Source organism: Desmodus rotundus, chromosome 6 (genome assembly GCF_022682495.2).
Source record: "Desmodus rotundus isolate HL8 chromosome 6, HLdesRot8A.1, whole genome shotgun sequence".
Classification (NCBI taxonomy): Eukaryota; Metazoa; Chordata; class Mammalia; order Chiroptera; family Phyllostomidae; genus Desmodus; species Desmodus rotundus.
Window position 1 is genome coordinate 156,455,054 of NC_071392.1, and position 25,714 is coordinate 156,480,767.

A 25,714-nucleotide genomic window follows, 5' to 3' on the forward strand; every position below is an offset into this window, starting at 1 on the left:
GCCCGAGCGGGCTTCGGGGGGCGGGAAGGGGCGGGTTAGGGGCGGGGCTTGGGCGGGAAGGGGCGGGGCCTGCGGGGGGGATGGCCCGGTTTGTCGCCGCCGCGACCGCCGTCTCCCCAGCCGCAGGAACCGAAGTCGCCGTCGCTGCCGCGGCCTGGGTCGCCGGCGCCCGCAGCCATGGAGGACTTCATCGTGATCTCGGACGACAGCGGCTCCGAGAGCTCCGAGGGGACCCGCCCGGGCCGAGCGCGGAGGCTGCGCCGGGCCCTGTCCCGGACCTCCGGGGCGCTGCCCCGCCGAACCGTGGTGAGTGAGCCCGCCGCCGCGGCCACAGCGCTGCCTCCGCTCGGGCCGCGCCACTTAGCGACCGTCGGCCTGGCCCGCTGTCCCGGCGCCCCCGCCGCCCGCCCGGTGGCGCCCCGCGGCTGCAGCCCGTTCCCGCCTCGCCGCCCTGCCAGCCGCTCCAGCCTTGAGGAGTGCGGCAGGCCCGTGCGGGGATGGCCTCCGGGCTCCGTAGTTCAATCCCGAGCGGCCTGGGGCTGAAAAGGGGCGGCCGAGCACATGCGCGACGTCCCACAGCAGGCGGCCGTCTCGGGCCCGGCCGTGGGCTTGCCGGGAGCCTTGGCGGGGCGGGGGTAGGGGCTAGGGGCTCGGGCGGACAGGGAGTCCTGGGGGGAGTCCCCGAGCTGGAGGTCGGCACGCGGGAGCGTGTAATTGTTTGGCTTGTGGTGGGTGCAGATGTGTGCAGGGAGGTAACGGGAGCAGGGTCTGGGAGGGAGGGAGGCAGCGAGGAACTGCGGGCCTGGGCAGATGGTGGCGGCGCTCCAGGGCCTGGCAGCCGAGCGAGGGGCCCGGTTTTGGAGTTGTGCAGGAGGGTGATTTGTAGCGCTTAGCTCTGGAGGAACAGAGAGGAAAACATCTTGCACTCTTTTTTCCCCTCGGTATCCTTAGTCTTTGTCCTTCTCCCCCTGATGGTGACTAAAACATCTATGGTCCCTGCTTTTCTAGAATCCTCCACACGCATTTATTGGACCCCTACTATGGGCCAGATGTTTTGGGGGGAGGGGATACAATGGAGAACACGACAACCGAGGTCCGTCTCCTAGAAGGTGATAGAGCCAACAAGCGGCTCCTGAGTACTCAGGGGTAGGAAGTGGAATGGCTTTCTCTCAGAAGACTCTCAGCATCACCAGACTTACATCTTCTCAGCCTCCCAAAGCCACACCCCAGAAATAAAAGGATGATCACGCTCCTGTTATTCCATAGGTCTCTAACATACAGCTTAAGGAAACCACCTTTCTTCATATGCAAATACTCCTTCAAAACAAATCTAGCCTCTGCTCCCTCAAACCCCTTCCCAGCCATTGATCCCCAACCCTCCAAGGAAGCCCCTTCTTCGTCCCAGGTATGATGGTCAGTAGCGAATGAATGACAGGCAAAACCAATTAGCATACAGTGCTGTGTTGCCGAGGCTCAAGCACCAGGGGTTCTCAATAAACTTCGGTAAAGTTAAGAACAATCTAAGAATAGCCAGGGCGGGGGGGGGTGGGGGGTGGGGGGTGGGGGGCGCGGGGCGCGGGGACAGTGGGAAGAGGGGATTACAGGAACTACTATAAAGGACACATGGACAAAACCAAGGGGGAGGGTGGAGGTGGGGAAGGGAGGTGGGTTCACCTGGGGTGGGGTGGAGGGATGGGGAGAAAAGGCATACAACTGTAATTGAATAACAATAAAAATTTTAAAAAAAAGAATTTAGATGAATGGACAGATAAGAAAGAATTTAGATGAGTGGACAGATAAGAGACTTTCAAGGCAGAAGTAATCCAGCTAGGAAGGTGAATGAATGTACCTAGCATTGTGGCAGTGTGTGGGACAAAATCGATCTACAATAAATATTTGTTGGGTGAAATGATTGAAGGAATGGGGGAGAGAGCTCAGTTCAGGTGGGTGTTTGCTAAGGGAGCACAAGTTCAAGAGTAGGAGCAGGCTTGGTGTAGAGGGGAGGCTGCATTCATTCTGGACCCACTGGATTTAAAGTGCTGGTGGGAAATGTGCATGGATGCGGCCCACCCAAGGAAGTTGATCTCCACAGAACAGGCAGAAGGGAGAGATTTGGTAATTGTCCAAATAGAAAGCACTGAAGGCCTAAGAGTGATTGAGATCATCAAGGAAAAGATATGGAGAGAAAAAAGGTGGAAGGAAAAAATACTGAGAATAACTCACAGCTGCCTTTCCTCCAGGTTCCTCCTCTTTCCTACTGCCCATACTCTCAGTCCCCCTTGAACTTGGTCCTCCCCACCCACTTCTGTTCATCTCAAGTGCTGTCTCTTTTCCTTCATCTTAGTCCAGCTTCCTCCTTCACGTACACAGATGGCATCCTTATCCCAGTCTGCTGTGTCTCTTGTGGCCCTTCCCACACGTGCATGGACACCCTCTCTAAACACTCCCCATCCCATGGCCACCCAACCAGGCATTTTGGTCTCGACCCTTTTGAGTTGAAGAGGAATGAAGGGCAAGTTCCAGAGAGCAAACTATCTCTAGATATTTTACTACAGCTTTCTAAAAACACCAAGCTTTTCTCCTTTTATCTTTCTTGCCAATTAGATAAGGGAGGTAGGATAACCCATGTAAAAGATCAAAGGCATTGAGAGACTTGCAAGGTAATAAAGCCTCAAGTGGCCCCTGCTGGTGTGGCTCAGTGGATTGAGTGCCAGCCTGCAAACCAAAGGGTCACAGGTTGGATTCCCAGTCAGGGCACATGCCTGGGTTTCCCCAGTAGGGGGTGTGTGAGAGGCAAACACACATTGATGTTTCTCTCCCTCTCTTCCTCCCTTCCCATCTGTCTAAAAATAAATAAATAGAACCTTTAAAGCCTCAAGTGCCTTTGTCTAGCTTTCCCTTTTCCTGAAGGCCCTGAGGTCAGAGAGACCTCTATAAATCACAACCTCGACATACTAGCTACCCGAGCTTTGGCCAGTTCTGTCACCGCTGTCAGCTTTTGCTCTTGGGAACATTAATGCCTACCTTGCAGGACAGTTAGAAGATTTGTAATGAGGCAGCGCAAGGAAAACGCCCAGCATCCATGAGAACTTTGGCTACACTGTGTTGTTTCTCAGCCAGGCCTGACCTTCGCAAGCTTGGCAGGCAATGAAATAAAAGAAACAAGTTTTATCATTTTTTTCTCTTTTGTAATACTGAATTCGGGGAAGCAACATGCTTGAAGTTAGGAAATCAGAAAGCTATCCCCAGTACCGTAGCTAATGTTCCTGAACTCCTGGTTCTTCACCTGGGCTTTAGTCTTTGCTACGTCGATGAAGTGTGTCTGTGTTTTCGATAATCCTATTGCTTTTCTTTTCCATGCAGAACATGTACATATAGTCAATTAATTGTGGTTGACCTATTACAAAAAAATTTTAGAAACATAGAAAATTTTAGAAAAGAAAATTAAAATTGCCCTTCATCTCACTATCCAAAGACAACGAACGCTAGCATTTTGACGTCTGTCTGTCTGAACTTTTATCTGTAAGTGCACATGTGTGCTCACCCACGTGCCCCTACTATGCGTTGTTGCGAGTGAAGTCTCACTATCAGAGTGGTTTTTAGCTTGCCTTTTTCTGTTAATGTACTTTTTGTCTCTTTCCACACTAATAAATACACGTCTTTACCAGTATTTGTAGTGTATTTCATTGTACAGATTTATAATTTATAATCAGTCTATTGTGCTGGTTGTTTTTAAATTTCTCTATTATAAACCACCCAGTGAGGAATCGCCTCAGAAATAACCTTTGTACCCGTGTTCATTTGTTTGCTTAGGATGAGGTCCTCTTAGATGTGAGATTGCCGAATCAAACGGTGTGCCCCTCTTTGAAGACTTTTGACATATACTGCCAAACTTCCTGCAGAAATTGTGCACCAATTATAGGCTTACCATACCCCTTTCTCCACTACCTCATTATCCCAGCCCTAGATATTGTCAATTTCTTTTTAAAATATAGATATATTTTTATTTTTAGAGAGAGGGGAAAGGAGAAAGAAAGGGAAAGAAACATTCATGTGTGGTTGCCTCTCACACGCCCCCTACTGGGGACCTGGCCCGCAACCCAGGCCTGTGCCCTGACTGGGATTAGAACCCATGACCCTTTGGTTCGAAAGTCAGCACTCAATCTACTGAGCCACACCAGCCAGGGCATATTTCTCCAGTAGACATTTACTGAACACCAGGCTCTTATAGGTGCTGAGGAGATGGCTGTGAACTAGACCCAAGTGCCTGCTCTCATGGAGATTTCATTCTAGTCAATGAACAAACAGTTAACAACCACATAAGTGTAATACCAGGTGATACTCAGTGTTAGGAAGAAAACTAAGGCCTTTTCATTGTTTTCATATTTGCTGATCTGATAGCCAGATTGTGTCAGCTATCATGTTTTAATTTTTCTCTTTGGTTGTGATTCATTTTTGCAACAAATACTTTCTGAGCGTACGCTTTGACTCTGGGACCAGAGATGAACAGGATAACAGTGGACCTACATTCTCACGGGGAAAGACAAGCATCCACAAATAAGGGAACTGTTTAATGGAGAGTAACGTGGGTGGGGTTGGATACATTGATTGTGTTTTCAGAGAACTCCTCTCTGAAGAGTTAATATTTGATCCGAGACCCCAATGACAGAATAGGATTGTCGTGAGGTCTAGAGGAATAAGGGAGGAGCAAAGGGCGCAGCAAAAATAAAGCCCTAGAAGTGGGAAAGTTGATGACTTATTGGAGGAATAGAAAGGCCCACGAGGGTGGACCACAGTGAGTGAGGGACAGAGTCAAAAAGGATGAGAAGAAGGCGGGTGAGGTTACACAGGGCCTTGCAGACCACATAAGGAATGTGGATTTTATTCTGTGTATTAAGACATTTTTGAAGGATTTTAAGCAGGGGAATGACATGGTCTGATTTACCTTTTGAAAAGGTGATTCTAGCTATTGTGAGACAGAAGAACTATAACAAAGGCCACTGTATAATTAATCTTCCAAATGGGGGTTCCTTTGCAAATGACAGGGGGTGCCAACTGGACAGGTTCTCAAGCAAAAGGTAAAAAGTGGAGCTGTCCCAAACAAGCCAGAAAAACCGTTAGCTTACTGTAAGGGGACAAAAGTGGAGTCAGGGGGTTCGGTCTGTGAGGTGTCTGCCGCAGCTCAGGCACGACGGAAGCTTAGACTGCAGGGGTGGAGCAGGCTCAGAGATGGGAGGGATGCAGTAGAAGAAGCTATTTAGGAAGTACCAGTAAAACCAACGGGTCCTGATGGCTTGGATGTAGATAATGAGGGGAAGGGAGGAATCAGGAGGGCTGTCCTGGTTTGGGCCCGAGCAACCAGATGCCATTCATTGACATGAAGACAACTTGGGGAGGAACCAAGTTGGAGGGAAGATTTCCAAGACTGCTGTTTGAAGGTGCTAGATGTAAGATGCCTGTGGGTTAGCCAACTGGAGATGCCAGGCGTGGTGTTTGTACTGGGTTTGGAGGCCAGACCCAAACCCAGTCCTCCTCAGTAGGGACACACATTGGATGTCATTAGCACGTAGGCTGTAGTGACTTGGATGTGATCACCTAGGCTGGGAGGCTACAAGAAGAACATCCAGGGCCCAGCCCAGGTGAAGGCACGGGGCAGAGGAGCAGCTAGTGAGGCTGGAGGTCAGAGCGCGTGCTCAGCAGGTTGTAGAGGTGGGCATTTTGTACATGTTTATTGGAGATATATATAGTGTGTGTGTGTATGTGTGAACTGCCTGTTATTGTCCTACTGGGGTGTTATTTTTCTTATTAGTATATGAATATTACTTATGCATTAGACTCATTATGGGTTGAATTGGGTCCTCCAAAAAAGATATGTTGAAGTCCTAACTCTCACTACAGAAAGTGACATTATTTGGAAATAGGGGCATTGCCGATGTGATCAGTGAAGATGAAGTCACAGGGAGTAGGGTGGGCCCTTAATCCAACAGGACCGGTGCCCTTATGACGCAGTGTGAAGGCAGAGGAGGAACACCATGCGATGACGGAGGCAACGGCGGGTGTGATGAGGCTGCAAATTAAGGGTTGCTGGAGACCCTGGAAGCTAAAAGAAAGGCCTGGAACAGACTCTCCCAAAGGGGCCTTAGGAGAACATGAGCTGGCACACACCTCATTTGTGGACTTCTGCACTTCCAGAACGAGAGGATAAGTTACTGAGTTTTAAGCCAGCCAGCTGGTGGTAATCTGAACTGAAAAAACGAATACGGCCCCCTGCATCCTACATGTCACATCTCCCCTGACCCCCTGCCCCGCCCCGGACCCCTGGTTTCTCTTGATTTTCTTTACAGGAGTTGTAAAGTTTTAAGTTACACTCAGTTCTGCCGCTCTTTTTCACTGTTTGACTTCTGTCTTTGTTGTCCTGCTTAGAACGGCTTTCCTCACTCCTCAGGTTATAAAAATACTCTTTACATTTAATTAATTCATTAATCTACCCGGAATTAGTTTCAAATGAGGGATAAAATGGTAATCCACTATTTTTCTCTCCATATGGTTAGCTAATTATCCCAACATCATGTATTCAATTATTCATCCTTTTGACCCAGTGGTTTGAAACATTACCTTTACTAAGTGGTAAGGGTAAATATTAAATATTACCTCTATGGCCTTGCAGCTACTTATTGTTGAGTTCAGCTAGCAGCAGAGAACCACCAAAAGCAGTGCTGGCTGCTTCTGAGGAAGGAGGTGTTTGGTTTCACCAAGCAATCCCTGTTCCAGGATGAGGTGCATGCCAGCTTCTCACTGACCCACCTAGAATTCTGTGCCTGCTTTGGTGCCATTGACAGTGGTGACTGTCACATCTATTAAGAAACAGCATGGTAGCTGTGGTAGCCCAGCAACTGGTACACAACACGCCAGTGGCGAGGTACCCAAGGAGGTGAGAAGACACCTGGAAGGGAGAGCAGTATCATTCCAGGCTCACGAGAGGTTGATTACACCACCTCTGGCTGGCATGATGAGGCTTTGTGAACTTTGTGCCTAATCATGTTATAACCCTTTATTGTATTAGCCCCATATCTGACTGTGAGCGAATTCTATATTGACTGAAGTTGTACACTCATAGGCCCTAACAGGGAAAGAAGGAAACAGACCAGGGTTGCATGTTTGTCTCTGCTACTTAGCTCTGCAGTCCTTCGGTAAATAGTCTAATGTCGCTACACTTCGGTTTCCCCACCTGTGCAATGGAGACGATATGCTTACCTGATAGGGTCGCTGTGAAACTTGGAGTCGTGTGGAAGCTCTCAGCGCGTTCTCAGCACGCACTAGATTCTCTTATATTGTCTTCCCTTTTTCTGTAGCTTCTGTTGTAGGTGATCCCGTGTATCTGTTCTTCCAAACAAAATGTACGTCTGTCTTAGATAAAGCCGGGACTCCCTCCTTGACCCTCTGTCTTCTCACTATCCCTCCCCAGGACTTCATCGACTTAACCAGAGAGAGCAGACCGAGACCAAAGGATCGTGGTGGAATCTGTGTGATCGACTTGACGACAACTGAGGAAGAAACCAGACCTATTGCCACGTTTGACTTGACTCTAGAACCTGTTGCTCCTTCCCAGAAGGAGTCAACCAACCTTCAAACATGTGCCAGCCTCTCCAGCAAAGAGGCGAGGGAAGGGCGGGTGGACAGGAGCTTGTGGCCTGGAGCACGGAGAATCATTAACAGTGATCCTGTGGATGTGGACCTCTTGGAAGAAACCACATTGGAAGACCCCCAACCCCCTCCATCCATCAGTGGGGACTCTGTTTATCTAGCAGAGCCGAACTGTAGCTCAACCACATTCAAAGGTGACCTTGGCTTCTTGGCCAGCCTACAGCCATCTTCAGACGTCCACTCCCTGTCCCCAGTAAGCAATAATGACAGCAGCAGCAGTCAAAGGGCGCCCTTGGCGTGCCCACCGCAAGCCTTGCCATGCCCGTTGCGAGCCTTGCCATGCCCACTGCAAGACTCACCGTGTCCACCGCGAGCCTCCTCATGCCCACCGCGAGCCTTGTCATGCCCATCACAAGCTGTGCAGTGCCAACTACAGGCTTTGCCTAACCTGCTTCAAGAAGTGCCATGCCCTCAGAATGAGCCATGCCCTCCTCAGGACTCATCATGCCATCCTCGACACTCACCAAGCCCGCCTCAGGACTCACGCTGCCCACCTCAAGACTCTCTGGGCCTGCCTCAAGGTGTACCAGGCCCACCTCAACACATATCACATCCACCAGATGTGGCGTTCCTGCAAGGCACACCGTGGTCGCTGGGGGACGTGCCACAGCCACCAGGAGATGCACTGCAGTCACCAAGAGACACATCGCAGTCACCAAGAGGCACACCGCAGTCACCAACAGGCACACTGCAGTCACCAAGAGACATACCACAGTCACCAAGAGGCATGCCGCAGTCACCACCAAGAGATGTGCCACAGTCACCAAGAGGTATGCCTCAGTCACCAGTGGGTGCACCGCAGTCACCGAGAGGCACGCCACAGTCACCTGGCAAAATCTCACACTTAACCGATGTGCCACATTCCCCCGGAGACATGCCATACTTGCCCGAAGACAGGCCTGACTCTCCCCCAGATGACGTACAGAACCGTGACACTCCCATGGATATCTCAGCTCCCTCCTCTCCGAGCTGCTCCCTCAGCCCACAGTCCCCACAGTCTGAAACTTCTTTACACACGGTCCCTTGGCTCTCTGTCACAGAAACTCCAGCCAGGAAGGAGATAGCCCTGTCGGGGCCTGCCAGCCCTGGGCCTGCCCAGGTGCAGGCACACACGGCACCCGGGGCGTTGGCCAGCAGGCCCTGCCTGCACAGACTCAAGTACTTCTTGCGGCCGCCAGTGCACCACCTCTTCTTCCAGACGCTGATACCTGACAAAGACATGAGAGAGGTGAGCTATCCTGTCTTCCCTTAGCGGTGAGGCGCCCTGTGTACGGGCCCAGCATAAAGGTCGTATGCCAGAAGGAGTCCAGCAGGAGAGAACGTGCCTAGCATGAACTCGACATTTTTATCTTTCCCTGGCTCGTGGAGCCGTGTAGTGTACAGTCACACCTGGGTTCAGATTTCAGCCCCACACGTAAAACCCGGCCCTGTAGAAGCCTACCTGTCTGAGCCTGAGCTTTCCTGTCCGTCAAATGGAAATAACCTACCTCACAGGATCATTAAATGAGGTAACATAGGTGAAGTTCCTGCTAGGTCTGCTCTTCCATGCCTAGGTCTTTCCTTCCAGGATGCCCCTATTACAGCTTCCATGCCACAGAAATAATAACAACACTCCTGATACTCCAGTGGCTGCAAAATGATTAGTCTCTGACATTTGGGGAGGAAATTCAGTCTTAAGATTTTAGTGGGAATGCTACTTCCCACTGGTCCTCACTGAACTAAATGAGGTGTGCAAGAAAAAAAAACGGGAAGCTATTTTCTCGTTGCCCATAACCACTCACCGGGCACAGTATCAGGAAGGCCGGCTTGCAGTAGCTCCAGATGTCACAAGGTATGTTCTTGCTGTGGCCATAGGCGGTCCGGCTTAGCAGGTCAGGCGTCCACCTTGATCTGGCTTTGGAGAGTGAATTGTTCTCTCTCATTCTGATTGTTGTTATATCTTCTACTATGTTTGTCTTCTCCTGAGTGACCCTCCCAACCCCTCGCCCGTTCTCTTTTCCCGTGGGTTTGCCTCAGGTTGGTGATATGTCGGTTTGTTACCAAGAGAGCTCGGGCACTTGAAAGAGCTGACGTTTCTGTAGTTGAAGCTGTAGCATTTTCAGGTGCTGCATCATGAGAGAAGCCATCAGGAGCTGCGGGCAGGGAGACCATGTCCCCCTTCTGTGTGCACATAGCTCAGATGACAAGGTGGCAGTTAGGCTGGACAAAGCGGACTTTTCTTCATCTGTATTTCTTACCTTCCTACCCCAGCCATCTAGAATACAGCCGTGCATCTTTCCTGTCTCTCCGGTGACTTCTTTGAGGCCTTTAATAAGTACTTCTTTACTAGACAGTTGTCCCCAGAAAACCTCGTAGCCAGTCCCTATGCTATCACTTACCAGCCGCTGGCCTTGACTCCTCTGACTCTCTCCTTGTTTAGCTCTAAAATAAGTCCTAACACCAATGTCAGAGGGTTATTTGACTTTCAGGTAAACACATAAAGCACAAAACCACCTTTCAGGACCTATAAAAATGCTCTGTAAGTATAGTTAAGGATACAGGCATCGAAATAATTGATAAACTGTACATTTGTAGATGTCCGCATTTGTAGGCAGGAAATGAATAACGCAGGTTCAAGGCTGTAGATGTATCACGCGCGAGACAGGCACCCAGGCAAGGTTTTGTTCTCTTCCCTTGCTCTTCATTGCATCTGTCTCTCCTCAGCGGGGTCGGGGATGCCCTCGAGTGGTGTGAGACAAGAGCGCTAACTAGGGTGATTCCAGCCATCACTGTTTCATTGTTACACATAAACTGTCAAATCTTTGTGGGTGTTTTACAATTAATACCTATTCTCAAATTTTTTAAACTATGGTTGCTTAATATAATACATTTAAAAATATAAACTATAAAAAATAATTATCCATGGTGCTATCACTCAGCATTTATTATTAATAACTTGGTATATTTCCTTCCCCATTGCCTTTTTATACATATGCATTTAAACATTTAAAAAACATATTATTGGTGGTTTTGTTGTTTCTAGAGAGTACGAGTTCACAGCATCGCTCTGGCGTGACACCACCGGTGCGTGCCAGCCATTTGTTGCTTGACAAATGCTTACTCTCTAAACCTCAGTTTTCTTACCTATAAAGCAGGAGCAATAATAGTATGTATTTCTTAGGGTTGTTGTGAGAGTTAAGTGAGGATAGGTTAAATGTTCAAAGATTGTTTTATAATTATTGCTATTATTATATTCCCATACCAAACTTAATTTTTTTTTTGAGATTATCTATTTATTTTTAGATAGAGGGGAAGGGAGGAAGAGAGAGAAAGAAACATCAATGTGCGGTTGCCTCTCATGTGCCCCCTATTGGGGACCTGGCCCGCAACCCAGGCATGTGCCCTGACTGGGAATTGAACCAGCGACCCATTGGTTCACAGGCTGGCACTCAATCCACTGAGCCACACCAGCCAGGGCTTATATCAAACTTTTTAATATTTGTTTTTCTTCTGATTATGAAAGTAATATATGTCTATTATGGAAAAATCGAAAAATACAAGAGTATATAGAGGAAAGCTCATCTATAATTTCACGACCCAGATAATAGAAACCACTTCTCACATTTTCTCTCCCAGAATTTATATACAAACTTTTTTTGAGAGAAAGCAACTTATTATTTACTATCAACTCCAAAAAAAAAATTAACAAAATTGGATTCTTCTCCTAACAAAAAAACATTTAAAATATCTTTCTTCCTCTATTTTTTTCAGTATCTGATGAACTATTATAACTACCCCTAAGTACCTTATCGCCCTTACTCCAAAAGCAACTTAGGCTCGCTCTTGACTCTTCTGTACTTTTCTTTCTATGCTATATTTTAACCCAGATGAAAGCTTGTTATATGTAGAACACTGAGTTCCTGTTTTTTAACTTAATATAAGCATTTCCCATGTCACTGAAAGTTTTTTAGATAGGGCTTCCCAACCTTTTTAAAAAAATTATGAACATTTCCAATGCATGGAAAACTTTGCTGTCTTCCACCTGTTGCTTGCAGAACTCTTGTTTTTATGTCTGTGGAAACCCATCCTAACTTATCTCTTTTTATCTCTGCAGAGCAAGGGTCAAAAACTAGAGCCCATCCCTCATCGACGACTAAGAATGGTCACAAACACCATTGAGGAGAACTTCTCCCTGGGGACTGTGCAGTTTCTAATGGACTTCGTGTCGCCCCAGCATTACCCGCCCAGGGAGATCGTGGCCCACATCGTCCAGAAAATCCTGCTCAGTGGCTCCGAGTCCGTGGACGTGCTAAAGGAGGCCTACATGCTTCTCATGAAGATCCAACAGTATGAACCGTAGATGCTGGCAAACCTTCCGGGGAACCGGACCTGGGGCACAGCTTCCTCTCGCCTAATCTCTATTCAACTAACCATTAGAGAGAGTGACTTAGTATATCAGTGTTATTTGGATCACAAGTGACAGGAAGCCCAATCCAAACTAGCTTTAAGCTAGTGAAAGAGAATTGAATGACTCATGTTGCTAGAAACCTGAGAATAAGACGACTTAATTCAGTTCAGAAGCGGTCACAAGGATCCCCCTTTTCAGCTCTGCTCTGCTTCTCTGTCCAGCCTTCACGTGGTAGCCTTCTCAGCTGCTAGCTCTTACGACTTTTATGATACCCTCAGTGGGAGAGCGTGCCTGCTTCCTTTATAACCGCACAAGAGCTCTGAAAATGAGTCTTGTAGCTTAATTGGCATAACTTAGCACATGAGCCCAGCTGTGAGCCAATCCCTGTGAACGGAGGGGTAGAATATCATGACTGGCTTGATATGCTTCATAGGCTTCATGTCAGGGTCCTGGCAGGTAAAGCCAGTAGACTGACTAATAAAGAGTAGATTTCTTCAAGGCAACATTGGGTTACTGTTGCCTCCCAAAAGAGAAATGGATACTGTATAGCAAAACAAAAAAACCCCATGGAGTTCCATTGGCCTCAGATGACATGGTATTGTATCAAAGAGGGGGCAAGAGCACTCAGGATAAGAAGGCTTCTTGCTTCTATCATCTTCCAGATCCTGTCCCATTTCCACTAAACTCTGCTAATTTCATGTCACTTGACTTTCAGGCTCCATCCAGCTAGTGCCAAGACAGTGGAGTGGGATTGGAAGCTGCTCACTTACGTCATGGAAGAAGAGGTAACATAACAATTATGAGAGTGTATCTTTTGCAGAGGAAATTTTAACTAGAAACAAAAGTAACAGCAAATCTGATACTAAAGTCTTCGCCATTATTTCCTCCTCCTACTCTCATCCCCATCAAAAAATTCCTACTGGAAGGGCACATGCTGTCTTCCAATTCAAGAGTGAGTACATTCACTTCTCCCTCTCCTTGAGATCCCACAAATGAATAAGGAAAGTTACACATCTATGGTGATGAAAATAAGGCGAAGGACCTTAGATCTGAACGAAGATCTAAAGGAGCTGTAAGAGTAATGACTGGTGACGCTAGGCAGAGAAAGCCAGAGGCTAGAGTACGTGTGGGGGGATGCGTGTGGGAGGGGCTGCAGCCAAGCGGGGAGGAAATCTGTGCTCCGGGGCAGAGAGGCTTCAGACTCAGAAACACAATATATAGGAGGGTTGGAGTCAAATATGGGCTGTATATTTGTTGAAAGTTTGTAGCTGGAACTGACAACCTCTCCATTCTTGAGTACAGAAAGTTCAGTCATCAAGTTACCTACGGATTTGTTGTCTAAGACATTTAATGAGCCATCTGTCACAGATGAAGGCAGCTACTAGAGTTGGTGCTGCAGAAAATAATTCTTCCTCCTTCTGACCTGAACTTGCCATCTTTCTGTCTGCTCACCCAAAAGCACTTGGATGGAACAAATTATTTTCAACTTAGAATTCTCTACTCAGCTAAAATATTAGTCAAGTGTGAGGGTAGAATAAAGACATTTCTAGACATTTGGGACTTGAAAAATAGCCTCATACCCCATTTCTTAGCAGGTTACTTGAAGGTACACATCCAAAGAATGAGGGAACAGCACTGGCTGGGGGGCTTGCTGGTTGCAGAGTCATCCCATGTACCACAGGGTTGCAGATTTGACCCTCAGGGCACATACCTAGGTCACAGGTTCGATCCCTGGCCGGGACATGTACGGGAGGCAACTGATTCATGTTTCTCTGTCTCCCTCTGTCCCTACTTTCTCCCCTCCCCCTTCCTTTCTCTAAAAATCAATAAGCATGTCCTCAGGTGAGGATTTAAAAAAAGTTATAAACATTTATGCACCTAATGAAAGAGCATCAAAATATGAAGTAAAAAGTGACAGAACTGCAGGGAGAAATAGAGGGCTTTATATTAACAGTGGAGATTTTAATACCCCACTCTCAATAATGGGTAGAACAACCAGATGGAAGATAAGGAAAGAGAGGACTTAACACAATAAACCAGGCAGATCTGACAATTATATGCAGAATATTCTACTCAACAACAGTAGACACATTTTTCTCAGTGCACGTGGGACATATTCCAGGATAGACTATACGTTGGGCCACAATTAAGTCTCAATAGATTTCATAGGGTAGATACCGGATAACATATCTTTAGTCTATGAAGCCAGCATCACTCTGGTGCCAAAGCTAGACTAAGACACCAGAAAACTACAGACCAATATCCTTTACGAACACTGATGCAAAAATCCTCAGCAAAATACTAGCAAACCAAACTCAGCGGCATATCATAAAATGACACACCATGACCAAGTGGATTTATCCAGGAATCCAAGGATGGCTCAACATACAGAAATCAATCACTGTAATACACCACATTAAAAGAGTGAAGGACAAAAACCACATGATCATCTCAATTGATACAATTCCATTAACATCAAAAATAATAAAATATTTAGGTATAAAAATTACCAGGAGGTGAACAACTTGTACACCTAAAACTATAAAACATTGCTGAAAGAAAATAAAGAAGATATAAATAAGTGGTAAGACGTCTCATGTTCATGGATTGGAAGACTAAATGTTGTTAAGATGGCAATACCACCCAAAGCAATCTACATATTCAATACAATCCCTATCAAAATCCTAATAGTTTTTTTTTTTTTCAGAAATAAAAAAATCCAGCCCTGGCTGGTGTGGCTCAGTGGATTGAGGGCTGCTGGCCCGAGAATCAAAGAGTAGCCAGTTGGATCCCAGTCTAGGGCACATACCTGGATTGCGGGCCAGGTCCCCAGTTTGGGGCATGCGAGAGGCAACCACACATTGCTGTTTGTTTCCCTTTCTTTGTCCCTTCCTTCCCCTCTCCAAAAAATAAATAAATAAAATCTTTTTTAAAAAAAAGAAAAAAGAGAAATCCATCCTGAAATTCATATGCAATCTCAAAGGACCCAGAATAGCCAAAACAGTCTTAAAAAAGAAGAACAAAGTTGGAGTACTCATACTTCTTGATTTTAAGACATATTACAAAGATATAGTAACCAAATAGTGTAGTACTGTTGTGAAGAGAGACCCACGGAATAGAACAGAGAACCCAAAATCAAACTCTGTGAATATCATGAAGTGACGTCCATCAAGGATGCTAAGACTGTTCAATGGGGAAAGGACAGTCGCTGCCACAAATGGTAAGGGAAATCTAGAAGCACATGCAAAATTCTGGAGCTGGACACTTACCCAACACCATATACAAAATGGAGCACAGATCTAAACATAAGATCCAAAACCATAAAACTTCTAGGAGAAAACATGAGGGACAGCTTCATGACATTGGATTTGGCATTGATTTACTGATACGATACCAAAGGCACAGGGGAAAAAAGGACACAAATATAGACAAATGGACGACATCAAAGTCAAAAACTGCAGCAAAGCACACGATCAAAAAGGCGATCTACGGAATGGAGAAAGTAACTTTGGTCATATATCTGATAAGGGGTTAATATAAAGAAGTACAACTTAACAAGCCAAATTGATTTCTAAAAGGGCAGAGGACTTGAACAGACATTTCTCTAAAGATGAGCTGAAAATGGCCAATAAGCATATAAAACCATGTTTAACAGAAAGTAAGAAGCAGCAAGGATGTGGAGAAATTAGAATCCTTGTCCACTGTGGTTAGAATTCTAAAATGGTGCAACCACTCTGGAAAACTACACGGTAGCTCCTCAAAGAAATTAAAAACAGAATTACAATATGATCCGCCAGTCCACTGCTGGATGTTTGTGCCCAGAACTGAAAGCATGGTAAGAGATATTTGCACACTCACGTACACAGCAGTGTTATTCACACCAGCCGAGAGGTAGAAGCAACCCAGGTGCCCATCAGCAGAGGACAGGCTAGACAACATGAGATCCATACATAGAAGGGAATATTAATCCTGCTTTAAATAGGGAAATCCTCTCACCTGTTGTAACCAGGATGGTAGTACAGCGAGGGCATTATATAAGTGAAATAGGCCCATCACAAAAAGACACACTAGACGATTTGACTTACACGAGGCATCTGCCACAGTCAGATTCGCGGAAGCCGCCAACAGACCTTTGCTTACCAGGTGCTAGGAGGGGAGGAAATGGGGATTTCTTGTTCAGTGTGTAGAGTTTCAGCTTAGCAAGATGGAAAAGTTCTGGAGATGTGTTGCACAACTATGTGAATATGCTTAACACTACTGGCTGTACATTTAAAAATGGTCAAGATGCTCATTTTTATGTTAATGTTCTACCACAATTTAAAAAAATGTTGAAAGAAGGCAGAAAAGAACAAATGTTGGCTGGTGAGAGTATAGAGATAGAAGTGTTGTACATTGCTGGTGGTATATAATGGTCCAGCCACTTTGGACAATCTTAGCAGAAACATGTGACCTGGCTGTTCTGCTTGCAGATATCGACCCAAGAACAATGAAAACCTTGTCTGCCAAAGACTTGCATGTGAATGTCTGTGGCAGCATTGTTCATAATAGCCCCAAAGTGGAAACAACCCCAATGTCCATCAGCTGGTGACTTGGTAACAAAATGTGCTAAATACATGCGCAGGAATACCATTCAGTCAGGAATGAGCTATCGATACATGCTATGACATGGATGAGCCTCGAAAACCACACACACACACACACACACACACACACACACACACACGCAGGATCCCATATTATATAATTCTGTACGTACGACATGTCCAGAAAGCCAAGCCAGTACAGCCAGAGGTAGGTGAGTGGTCGCCTGGGGCTGGAGGTAGGGATTCACTGTAGACAGGCAGACATGAGGATGGTAGTTATGGTTACATATTGAGTTGCCAAACTCAATACATTTACAACAAATTGAGTTGTGCATTTACAATGGGTGAATTTTATGGTTTGTCAATAAAGTTGCTTTTAAAAATACAAAAAAAAACCCCACCCCAATTTGGGAAAGAAGGGTATTCTCAAAATTCGACACCATTCTTGAGGAGGTAAAAGAAGCAATAATGGCAAGCAATGTGGAGAGGATAAAAAAGAAGCTTTCAGAAAATAAAAAAACCTCCACAAGAACTGAATGATTTTCTTAGTGTACATATGGGTTTCCAGTGTAGTGGATAACTTTAACGTGATCCGTACACTGTAAACAGCATTTAGTTACGTTTAGAATCAGTTTTATACAAAGCACGGAAGACGATTTTATCAGTTTTAACTATAGGAAATAGAGCACATAGAAAATAGAGGTTGGGAGATGAAAAGAGATCGTGTCTCTGGGAAGAGTAGGGCTGTTATAGCACCCTCACCTTACAACGTGGGAAGACAAAAGATGTTACCTGTAGATGACGGAACGTAAATTGAGATGGTTATTTTAGGAAGAGAAGTGGGAAGTAGCATAATGAGTCAGACCCTTATCTGGCATAGCAGAAGCAATAGGTAATGTCTCAAGCTGATAGATTGAAAAACAGCAGCTCGAGTCTGCGGCCACACCACCCTGAGCACACCCTATCTCGTCTGATCTTGGAGACTAAGCAGGGTTGGGCGTGGATAGTACCTGGATGGGAGACCACCTGGGGGTACTGGGTGCTGTCCTTGCCCTGACCAGTGTGACTCGGGCACACTGTTCTGCAAACCAAAGTCCTTGGGTTCGATTCCTGGTTGGGGCACGTGCCTGGGTTACAGGGTTGGTCCTCCTGTTGGGGCACATACCAGTGGGAACCAATCGATGTTTCTCTCCCTCTCTTCCCCTCTCTCTAAAATACAAATAAATAAAACCATTTTAAAAAAAAGAACACTAGTGATATGAGCATATATTTTAGAGATGTTTAGGGTAAACTGCAGAAGAAAGAGGTAAAGTTATTCGCTCTCGGGTCCTGGAGGAGACCAGTGGTTCTGCAGACTGGTGTCACGGGAAGAATGTTTTCTTCATAAATCTAGCACAACTACTTGAGTTTTGAAAGATCATATCAATAAAGATTAGAGGCCATTTGAAAGACAAAGGTATCCCATCCTAACCTCCTCCAAAGGAAAGAAATGGCAGACGCTTGGAATGGTCATTCTTCTCCCTGCTGACCAAACCATACCCTACTCTGAGAGTTTGTTTCTGGAAAAGATGCCTACCCTCTGGGGTTCCCCACGAGGAATGGCTTGCCTCTCATTCTCTGAAGTTTCAAAGCCGGAGCTCCCGGGCCTGGACCCCAGCACTGTCTCCCGGGAGAGGGAAACTACCAAATTGTGCGTGCCCACTGCTGAGTGGCAGGGACCTGCATTGGCTGTGGCTAGAATTATCACCACACAAGTCACAGGGACACTGAGACTCTGAAAGCGTAAGCTAAATAAGAGGTTTAAAACAAAATCCATGAACAGGGTCTGGGTGCCACCAAAGCCCATCTGCTCTACGCACCTCGGTCGGGCTTCATCAGCTAGGGTCACTTCCCCCGAAACGGAAAGCCCCACCCAGACTTGCTCACACAGGAAGGCGGCACAGCAGCTCACACTCCTGGAAGTTGACGTTTTGGCTGCTTGATGGAGCAGCTCAGCAGAGTCATTCTGGAGCCAGTTCCTGCCTCTCTTTTCCAATAACCATGGTCTAGGGTCTGTTCGGAGACTAATAACTTTAGTGAGAGCGAGACTGACTGCCTATAGTTGTCTCTCAAAACCAGAAAGTCAGCACGCCTGAGCCCTGGGTTGTGGGTGGTGCCCGACAGCCCTCTTCGTACCGACCGGGACTGCCCACCCTCCCTTTCGGGTACAGACACTCGCTGGCGCTCGGCCTTCCTTCGCACTTGGTGTTTGAGAGCCCGGTGCCCACTGTCATCTGGGAGACTGAGGAAGTGCCTCTCATTTTTCCTCCCACAGGGTCAAAACCTGCCCGGGCGAGTCCTTTTCCTGCGCTACGTGGTACAGACCCTGGAAGACGACTTCCAGCAGACCCTGAGGAAGCAGCGGCAGCACCTGCAGCAGTCCATCGCCAACACCGTGCTGTCCTGCGACAGGCAGCCCCACAACGTCAGGTACCAGCCGCCCGCGCCCTGCGGGGCAGGAGCGGGGGTGGGGGCCTGGCGGAGCCAGAGAACCTGAGACCAGTGAGACGGTCTGGGAGCCAGAGAGTGGCACAGGGGCGGCTGCCGACGCTGGACACCTGAAGCCATCTCTCTGCGCCAAGCGCACGTCCTCTCCAGGCCGTCGGACCCGCTGTGCTCTATTTCACCTGTCCAGACAAGCTCATGAGATCTGAGGGAAACCTTGGCTCGTGCCAGGCAGTCTAGGGGTAGAATCCGCAAGGAGCACAGGGTGGCGTAGGTGGGTGTTAAACTAAAAAATGACCATGGGAGTGAGAGCGACTCGGCTGACCGATCTGCCATGTGAGCGCAGGCACTGGCCTGAGTGGGCAGTGGGGGGCAGATCCTCCTCGGGCCAATGTCATCAGTCACGTTCACTTCCCCCTCTCCTGGGGGGCCTCTCGCTCTAGAGTGTGATTCTGGGGTGTAAAAATGGGCATTTGTGGCCTCAAAGGGCAAGCCAGGTCCTCCTTGTGCTTTATCGGTGGAAAAAGCCCTGTTCTGGACGGGGAAACCAGCTGTCTCTAATCCAAGTAAGAGACGCGTGTGGGGTGAAGGCCGGGTTACACAGATGCACACACGCGTGTATCAGCAGCAGCACACAAAGACCCGAGTGCCACTTACTGTATACCAGTTACTCTTCGCAGACAAGCTCTTAACGAGACACGGCAGGTCAGCCTCCACATGACCCCTTGGGAGGGGTGTTCTTTTCTTCTCGGCTGTTCCTACAAAGAACAAACTAGTTCTACAAGGTTTAAGAAACATACTGGTCCCAGGTCCCCTCAGTTGCATTTCCCTTTCCCACAGGGCTAAGTCCTTTCAACTCTTTCATTTAAGTCAGGGGTGTGAAACTCATTTTCACCGGGGGCCACACCAGCCTCGCAGTTACCTTCAAAGGGCCGAAATAATTTTAGGACTGTATAAATGTAACTCCTCCTTAACTGTTAAAGAGTTGAAATTACATTCGGCCCTTTGAAGGCAACCGCGAGGCTGATGTGGCCCCTGGTGAAAATGAGTTTGATGCCCGTGATTTAAGTGATTCTTTGGATATTTTCTTCTGTGGGGCCAAATAACCTGCTTGTGTTGCTGATTCTCGACTGTTCATTACTAGCTATTATCTACCGACTTCCCTCGTGAAGGACGAGGAGTTAGCCCTTCCTGCTCCCTCCCGCTTCCCTCCCACACATGTACTGCCCGTGCTATTCACATGGTCATATCACCATTTCGTGCCGGCCACCATTCAGTATTTCTGTTACCGTGACTACGTCTGCTAGTCAGAGCTGAGCCAAGCACTGAACTCTGATAAGGTTTCCTCTCGCTCCCACCTGTGTGTTCTCCTTAGCGCTGATAATTGCCTTACTTTTCGCTTCCTCGTACTCTTCGTGTGTCGGACGTCCATCTCGAATCCCCTCCTGTCTGCTCTGGGTCTCCCCTCCGCCTGCACGCGCACTGTGCGGGCCCACCAGCTTCATCTCCTCCAGCGCCGTGGTGGGGCACATCGACCCCCTCGGGTCTGGAGGGTCGCTCTCGCTGCCAGTCCTTGTTGTAAGTGCGAGAATCCCCTCCACCTGTTCCCACAGTTGGGCCTCGCTTGCTCATTTGTCCTTCGTCTTCTCTTTCTTGGTTTGCTGCCTTTTCTGATGGATCGGTCCCCAGCAGCTTCTTAGAAAGGTACGCGGGAAGTACAGTTTCTGAGGTCGTGTACATGGTCAGAAAAACTTTTCCACAGAATGTTGAAGGGAATCTTCCGCCGTCTTTTAGCTTCCAGAACCGCTGTTAATTCACAAGCTACTTTGGTTACTGATTCTTTTTATGTGCCCTGATTTTAATCTCTGGAGGTTTATCTTCTCTGTGCTCAGGATGCTGTCTGTAGCTCCACAACCCCTCGTGTGAGCCATGGCAGTCTCGAAGCATGGCCTTTGTTCCTGGAAAACAGAGTTTTCATTTCCACTGTCACGTTCATTTCCAAGAGCTCTTTTGCTTGCTTCTCTAAATGTTCCTTTTTAACATTAGTGAGTAACATTCTGTGGTCCTCTTCTTTCATGGGCTCATATCTTCACATACCTTTGATGACGTTTGTTTTTGTCTATTCCCTGCGTAATGTCTCTTTTTCCCAAGTTGCTTTTCTTTTGGAGGGGGTTTGGCTCTTTTGGTCTTTATCTCTCATGTTAGAATAGCTCCACAGATGTCTGGTAGTCCGTCCACGTCTGAGGATGAGACTCAAGAGCTGGCGAAGCTCCGAGTCCTGGGAAGGCTTGCCATTTCTGAGCTTTCCTGCAGGTAGAACTGGCTGCGCACTTCCTACTACCTTGTCCCATGTCTTCCGGTCTTTCCTCTTGGGTGGGATGGGTTTTCCATACAAGACCTGCAGTCTCCTACGTGGGATGCCAAGGTTTTGGAAGACGAGTGCAGGAAGACAGCAAGGGTCTCTGCCTTCAGCACGCACGTGCTCACATAGTGACCCGTGTTTGCTTCGGTGCCTTTGCCTCCCTGGGGGGCTGGTCTCCTAGTCCAGACACCCTCCGTCTTACCTCTCCACAGAGTGACCTGTGGCCTCCAGGGTTGGGGAAGAAGACCTAGGGGTCGGGAAGTTTCTTAAACGTCTTACAGGCCATCGGTTTACCCCTCCACTCTCACTTCTGAGAAACCTTGTACTACCATTTGCAGAGCTTACTGAAAAACTTTTTTTTTTTTTTAGTTCTTAGGTAAATAATATTGAATAGGATTGCTCTTAGCTACTGCTGGCTTAAAATTCAGCTTTCCCAATTCTGCTAAGTCAGTTAAAATGTATCCCTTTGCCACTTAGATTAAACATTATCCTTAAAACATGACTCACTTGCCGTATTTACTTAGTTAATTGGTTACTTTTGGTTTTGTAGTCAGCATCTCTCAACCACCCCCTAATCCAAGGCTGGGACCTAGATGATTGCCTGCATCAAACAGCTCATCTGTCGCTGTCACCTCCTCCTGCTCCTTCCTGCTCCCGAAGTAGTCAGCATCCCGAATGTTCATCATTCCCTTCTCTCCGTGTGTGGTCTTATTGCATCTGCACGTGTCCCTGTAAAGTATATATTTTTATTTTAGTTCCTTTTAGCTGTAACAAAAAGGTATCCTGCTGTATGTAACCTATTATATAAAAGTCTTTTATTTTTCACTTAATATTACAAAGTGCTAAGGTTTGTTTGCATTGTTACCTGTCACTGCAGCTTGTCCATTTTCACTACTATGTAACATTCTCTTTTGTGAATAGACTTCACTTTCCTTCCAGTTTCCCGAACTTCATGATTGTCGTCTCCTCTCTTTTTCTCCCCTTCCTTGCAGATATTTAAAAATTATCTACTGTAGCATTTATTAATGGGATTTTAGGAAGGAACAAAATTAGATGTGTGTTTGCAATCCACCATTTTTACCTGGGCTCCCTAAGTGATTGTCAGAAGTAATTTTGACTGCACGAGACACTTTTGCTGTACTGACTTTTAGAGCCCTCACCCCATGAAAACTGGGGCTCCCCAGCATGCCCTGTAAACCGGGGTTATTAGCATTAACAGATGACACCTAACAAGCGAAAGCCAGCAAGGACTTCTGTGGCCATTCAGTCCAGCTCACCACCTGGTCAGGCAGCCAGAGAGCACTCTTCAGTCCTGGAGGTACCTCTCAGCGAGGACAACTCAGAGAAAGTGTCCGTGTTTTAGCCACTGTTGCAGCCCTACGGCAGTCACATGTGTGGCTTCCAGGAGGCTTGTTCACACAGTGGGAACAGCCTGCGGGCCCTCAACTGCCACTGGGGAGACCCCGGGGTCTAGGAGCCCAGGCCAAGGCTGCAGTTCTGAGCACCACACACTAGGACGAAAGTCTAAACTTTTTCTTGTGTTTTTTCCCTCGCAGGGACGTGATCAAGTGGCTGTTCAGCGCAGTGACTGAAGGCGGATTCACTCAGTCCCCCCACGGGAGTCACGCCTCTTCGGCGGCAGGCGTCTTGAAGGCCAGCAGCAGCCACCCCTCGCCCCAGCCTCCCCTGACGAAGAACACCACGCAGGTGTAAGGGCGGAAGCTGTCTTTCCTGGGGCTGCCGGGGCTGACTGTTGTAGAAACAGCCCCACTCCCTCAGGGCAGTTCCCCGAAGTGAACAAGCCCTGTAGCAGAGGAGTCTCACTGAGGACTCTCTAGTCTGACTAGAGACTCCATTCTAACTCCGAAGGTAGAACAACAGCAGATGCTTCCCCCTAGGTGGACAGGATGCCACTAAGTGAACACAGATTGATAAACTGAAGTAAAACAAAAAAAGAGGACACTGCCCCCCCCCCGTCCTAGACACGAAGAGACAGTGCACTTACAGCTAGCCATCCTTCGGCGTCCACTGACGGCAGGGGGCTGGGTAGTGGGCGGCCCTGCAGCCCCTAGTCCTCAAGGGCCTGCGTCTCTCCCGCCAGTACTGGGGGGGTCTGGCCATTCGACCTGCCGCTTCCAGCAGGTCGGAGGAACAACGGCTCAGACCAGGCCGGTCCCGCTACCTCCGACAGCACCTGAAAGAGGTTCCTGGCGGGTTTTTTTGCTTGTTTGTTTTATGGGGTTGAGAGTGGTCTTGGCATCTTTTGAGAGATGCGAAGATTTTAGGGGCTGAGCTGCCCTTCCCCAAGTCACCCACTATCCTGTGTCAACTGTGAAAGACCAGTCACACTTAACATTTCGAACCCAGCATTTACGCCTAAATTCACAAAGCTGTATTACAGTCTAGTTGCTCCGAGCTGATTTTCAGATAAGGCCTGTGGTTTTTCACTAATTTAGGAGACAATCTTGCATCAAAAGGGAGAATGTTTTGGAACAATGAAGCAATTGCTTGGGCAGATTGGGGGAGGCCCTAAAGTAGGGTTATCCCTGAATCCCAGGATACAGATCCAAGACACAGGCAGGCACAGTTCCTTCAACGGAAGCTAATCTCATATAAATAATAACAACAATACATTTATTGTAAGTAACCATTAGTAGAAATGAAGGTCAATTCATCATGGCCTTAACAACAGCAATGGGCACTGCCTTTCCATTAACAGGCGCTGACACGCCAGTACCGCCCAGAGCACTCACGACTTCCTGAAATGGGCAGCGCTGGCAATCTGTCCAAAGTTAAACCGCTCGTCCCTGCAAACCCGGAATCCGAGGCCCAAGCCCCTGGTCCAGCTAGTAGTTTCCCTCACAGTAACGATGCCCGTCGGAAAGTCTGGCTTGGGCCAGGCTCGCCTTTCGGAGGGTCTGCTCAGGTTCCTCTGCCGCATCAGCCTGGTGCAGTCTTGGGGGAGAGAGGGTCACGTTCCACCAGCTGGAGTTCTGAGGCTGACCTTAGTAAGATTCATGTAAACTAGAAACCAGTAACAGGCAAAAACTGTGTGGCAAATACCTACAGGGGTGGGCAGAGATAGGTTTTCAGTTGTTCCTATGGACAAAGACATCCTACAATAAATAGTAATACAAGAGTAAACTCTGTATTTCGTAACGGTAAACCTACGTTTGCCCACCCCTGTATTTTCCCCTGTATCGAAGGCATTCAAGTACATGTTAGTCATTCTGGGCCCGTTTCTTCATCTGTGCGATCAAGAAGTTATAGGTTAGATGATCCTCAAAGTACTCTAGAGCCTTAAGACTGTATGTTTCTGTCTTGGAATTTAAAAGCAGCTTGCTTTTGCAGCCCAACCCCGGGTTCTGAGAGGTCCAGATAGTGTGGTCTGGCAGAAGGGACTCAGGTATGCTAACTGAAAGCATGCTGACAGCTTCAGTGGTTCTCCCTCACCTACCATGCGCTTCGGGACACAGCCGGGGCCCTCCTCCCGGCCAGCAGGGCGGCCCCTGCCAGACCCCCCGCTCACCTGTGCTCTGCTCCGGACACAGGGTCGTGTGCCAGCTGCAGCGCATGCTGTCCATAGCCGTGGAGGTGGACAGGACCCCCACCTGCAGCTCCAATAAAATCGCCGAGATGATGTTTGGGTTCGTGCTGGACATTCCAGAGAGGAGTCAGAGGCGAGTCCTGGTTCTGTTTTTCTGCTTTATTCGGGGGACATAATTTTGAAAGAAAACTCCAAACAGTAAATTGGGGGGAGGGGGTGGGAAGAAGTGAAAGGATAGTTACTGTCTATATAACCTGTGAAAGAAAAAAGTTCTCAATACATTGTTATTATTTGCAGCTAAGGCATAATTGTGGGGGAAGAGGCCAGATACCTTGACATGGAGCCTAAATTTTCCTACTTTGTCTTCTGGGCTAACAACCTTACCCATCCTTCAGGGTTTACCTGCTAAGCACAGCCTCCTTCCCTGCCCCTCAGCCATAGAACCTGGCATCAGTGTTCACCAAAGGCTGGAGGGATGAATGAAACAGGCATGTCCAATATTGGAAATGACCCAACAATGAATAGGGCTGGACCTGTAGAATGAGCCCAGGAATAGGAATTCAGTCTCTCTAAGCATGGATTAATGAAGCATTCCATTAGGAGCGGATAAAGAATTAGAACCTTGGCTAAAACAAATCATTCCTCCT

General features: G+C 47.6%; 1 protein-coding gene across 1 annotated transcript in view; it reads left to right on the top strand.

Annotated features, from left to right (window-relative positions):
• The first annotated feature begins 81 nt into the window (after positions 1-81).
• Positions 82-25,714, top strand: part of SIMC1 (SUMO interacting motifs containing 1) — a 31,317-nt gene continuing 5,684 nt past the window's right edge. The window contains exons 1-7 of the mRNA XM_053926053.1: positions 82-306; positions 7,466-8,932; positions 11,798-12,030; positions 12,807-12,876; positions 18,989-19,143; positions 23,077-23,229; positions 25,072-25,200. Of these exons, the coding sequence (XP_053782028.1) occupies positions 178-306; positions 7,466-8,932; positions 11,798-12,030; positions 12,807-12,876; positions 18,989-19,143; positions 23,077-23,229; positions 25,072-25,200 (2,336 nt within the window). The 5' untranslated portion in view covers positions 82-177. The remainder of the gene's footprint in view (positions 307-7,465; positions 8,933-11,797; positions 12,031-12,806; positions 12,877-18,988; positions 19,144-23,076; positions 23,230-25,071; positions 25,201-25,714) is intronic.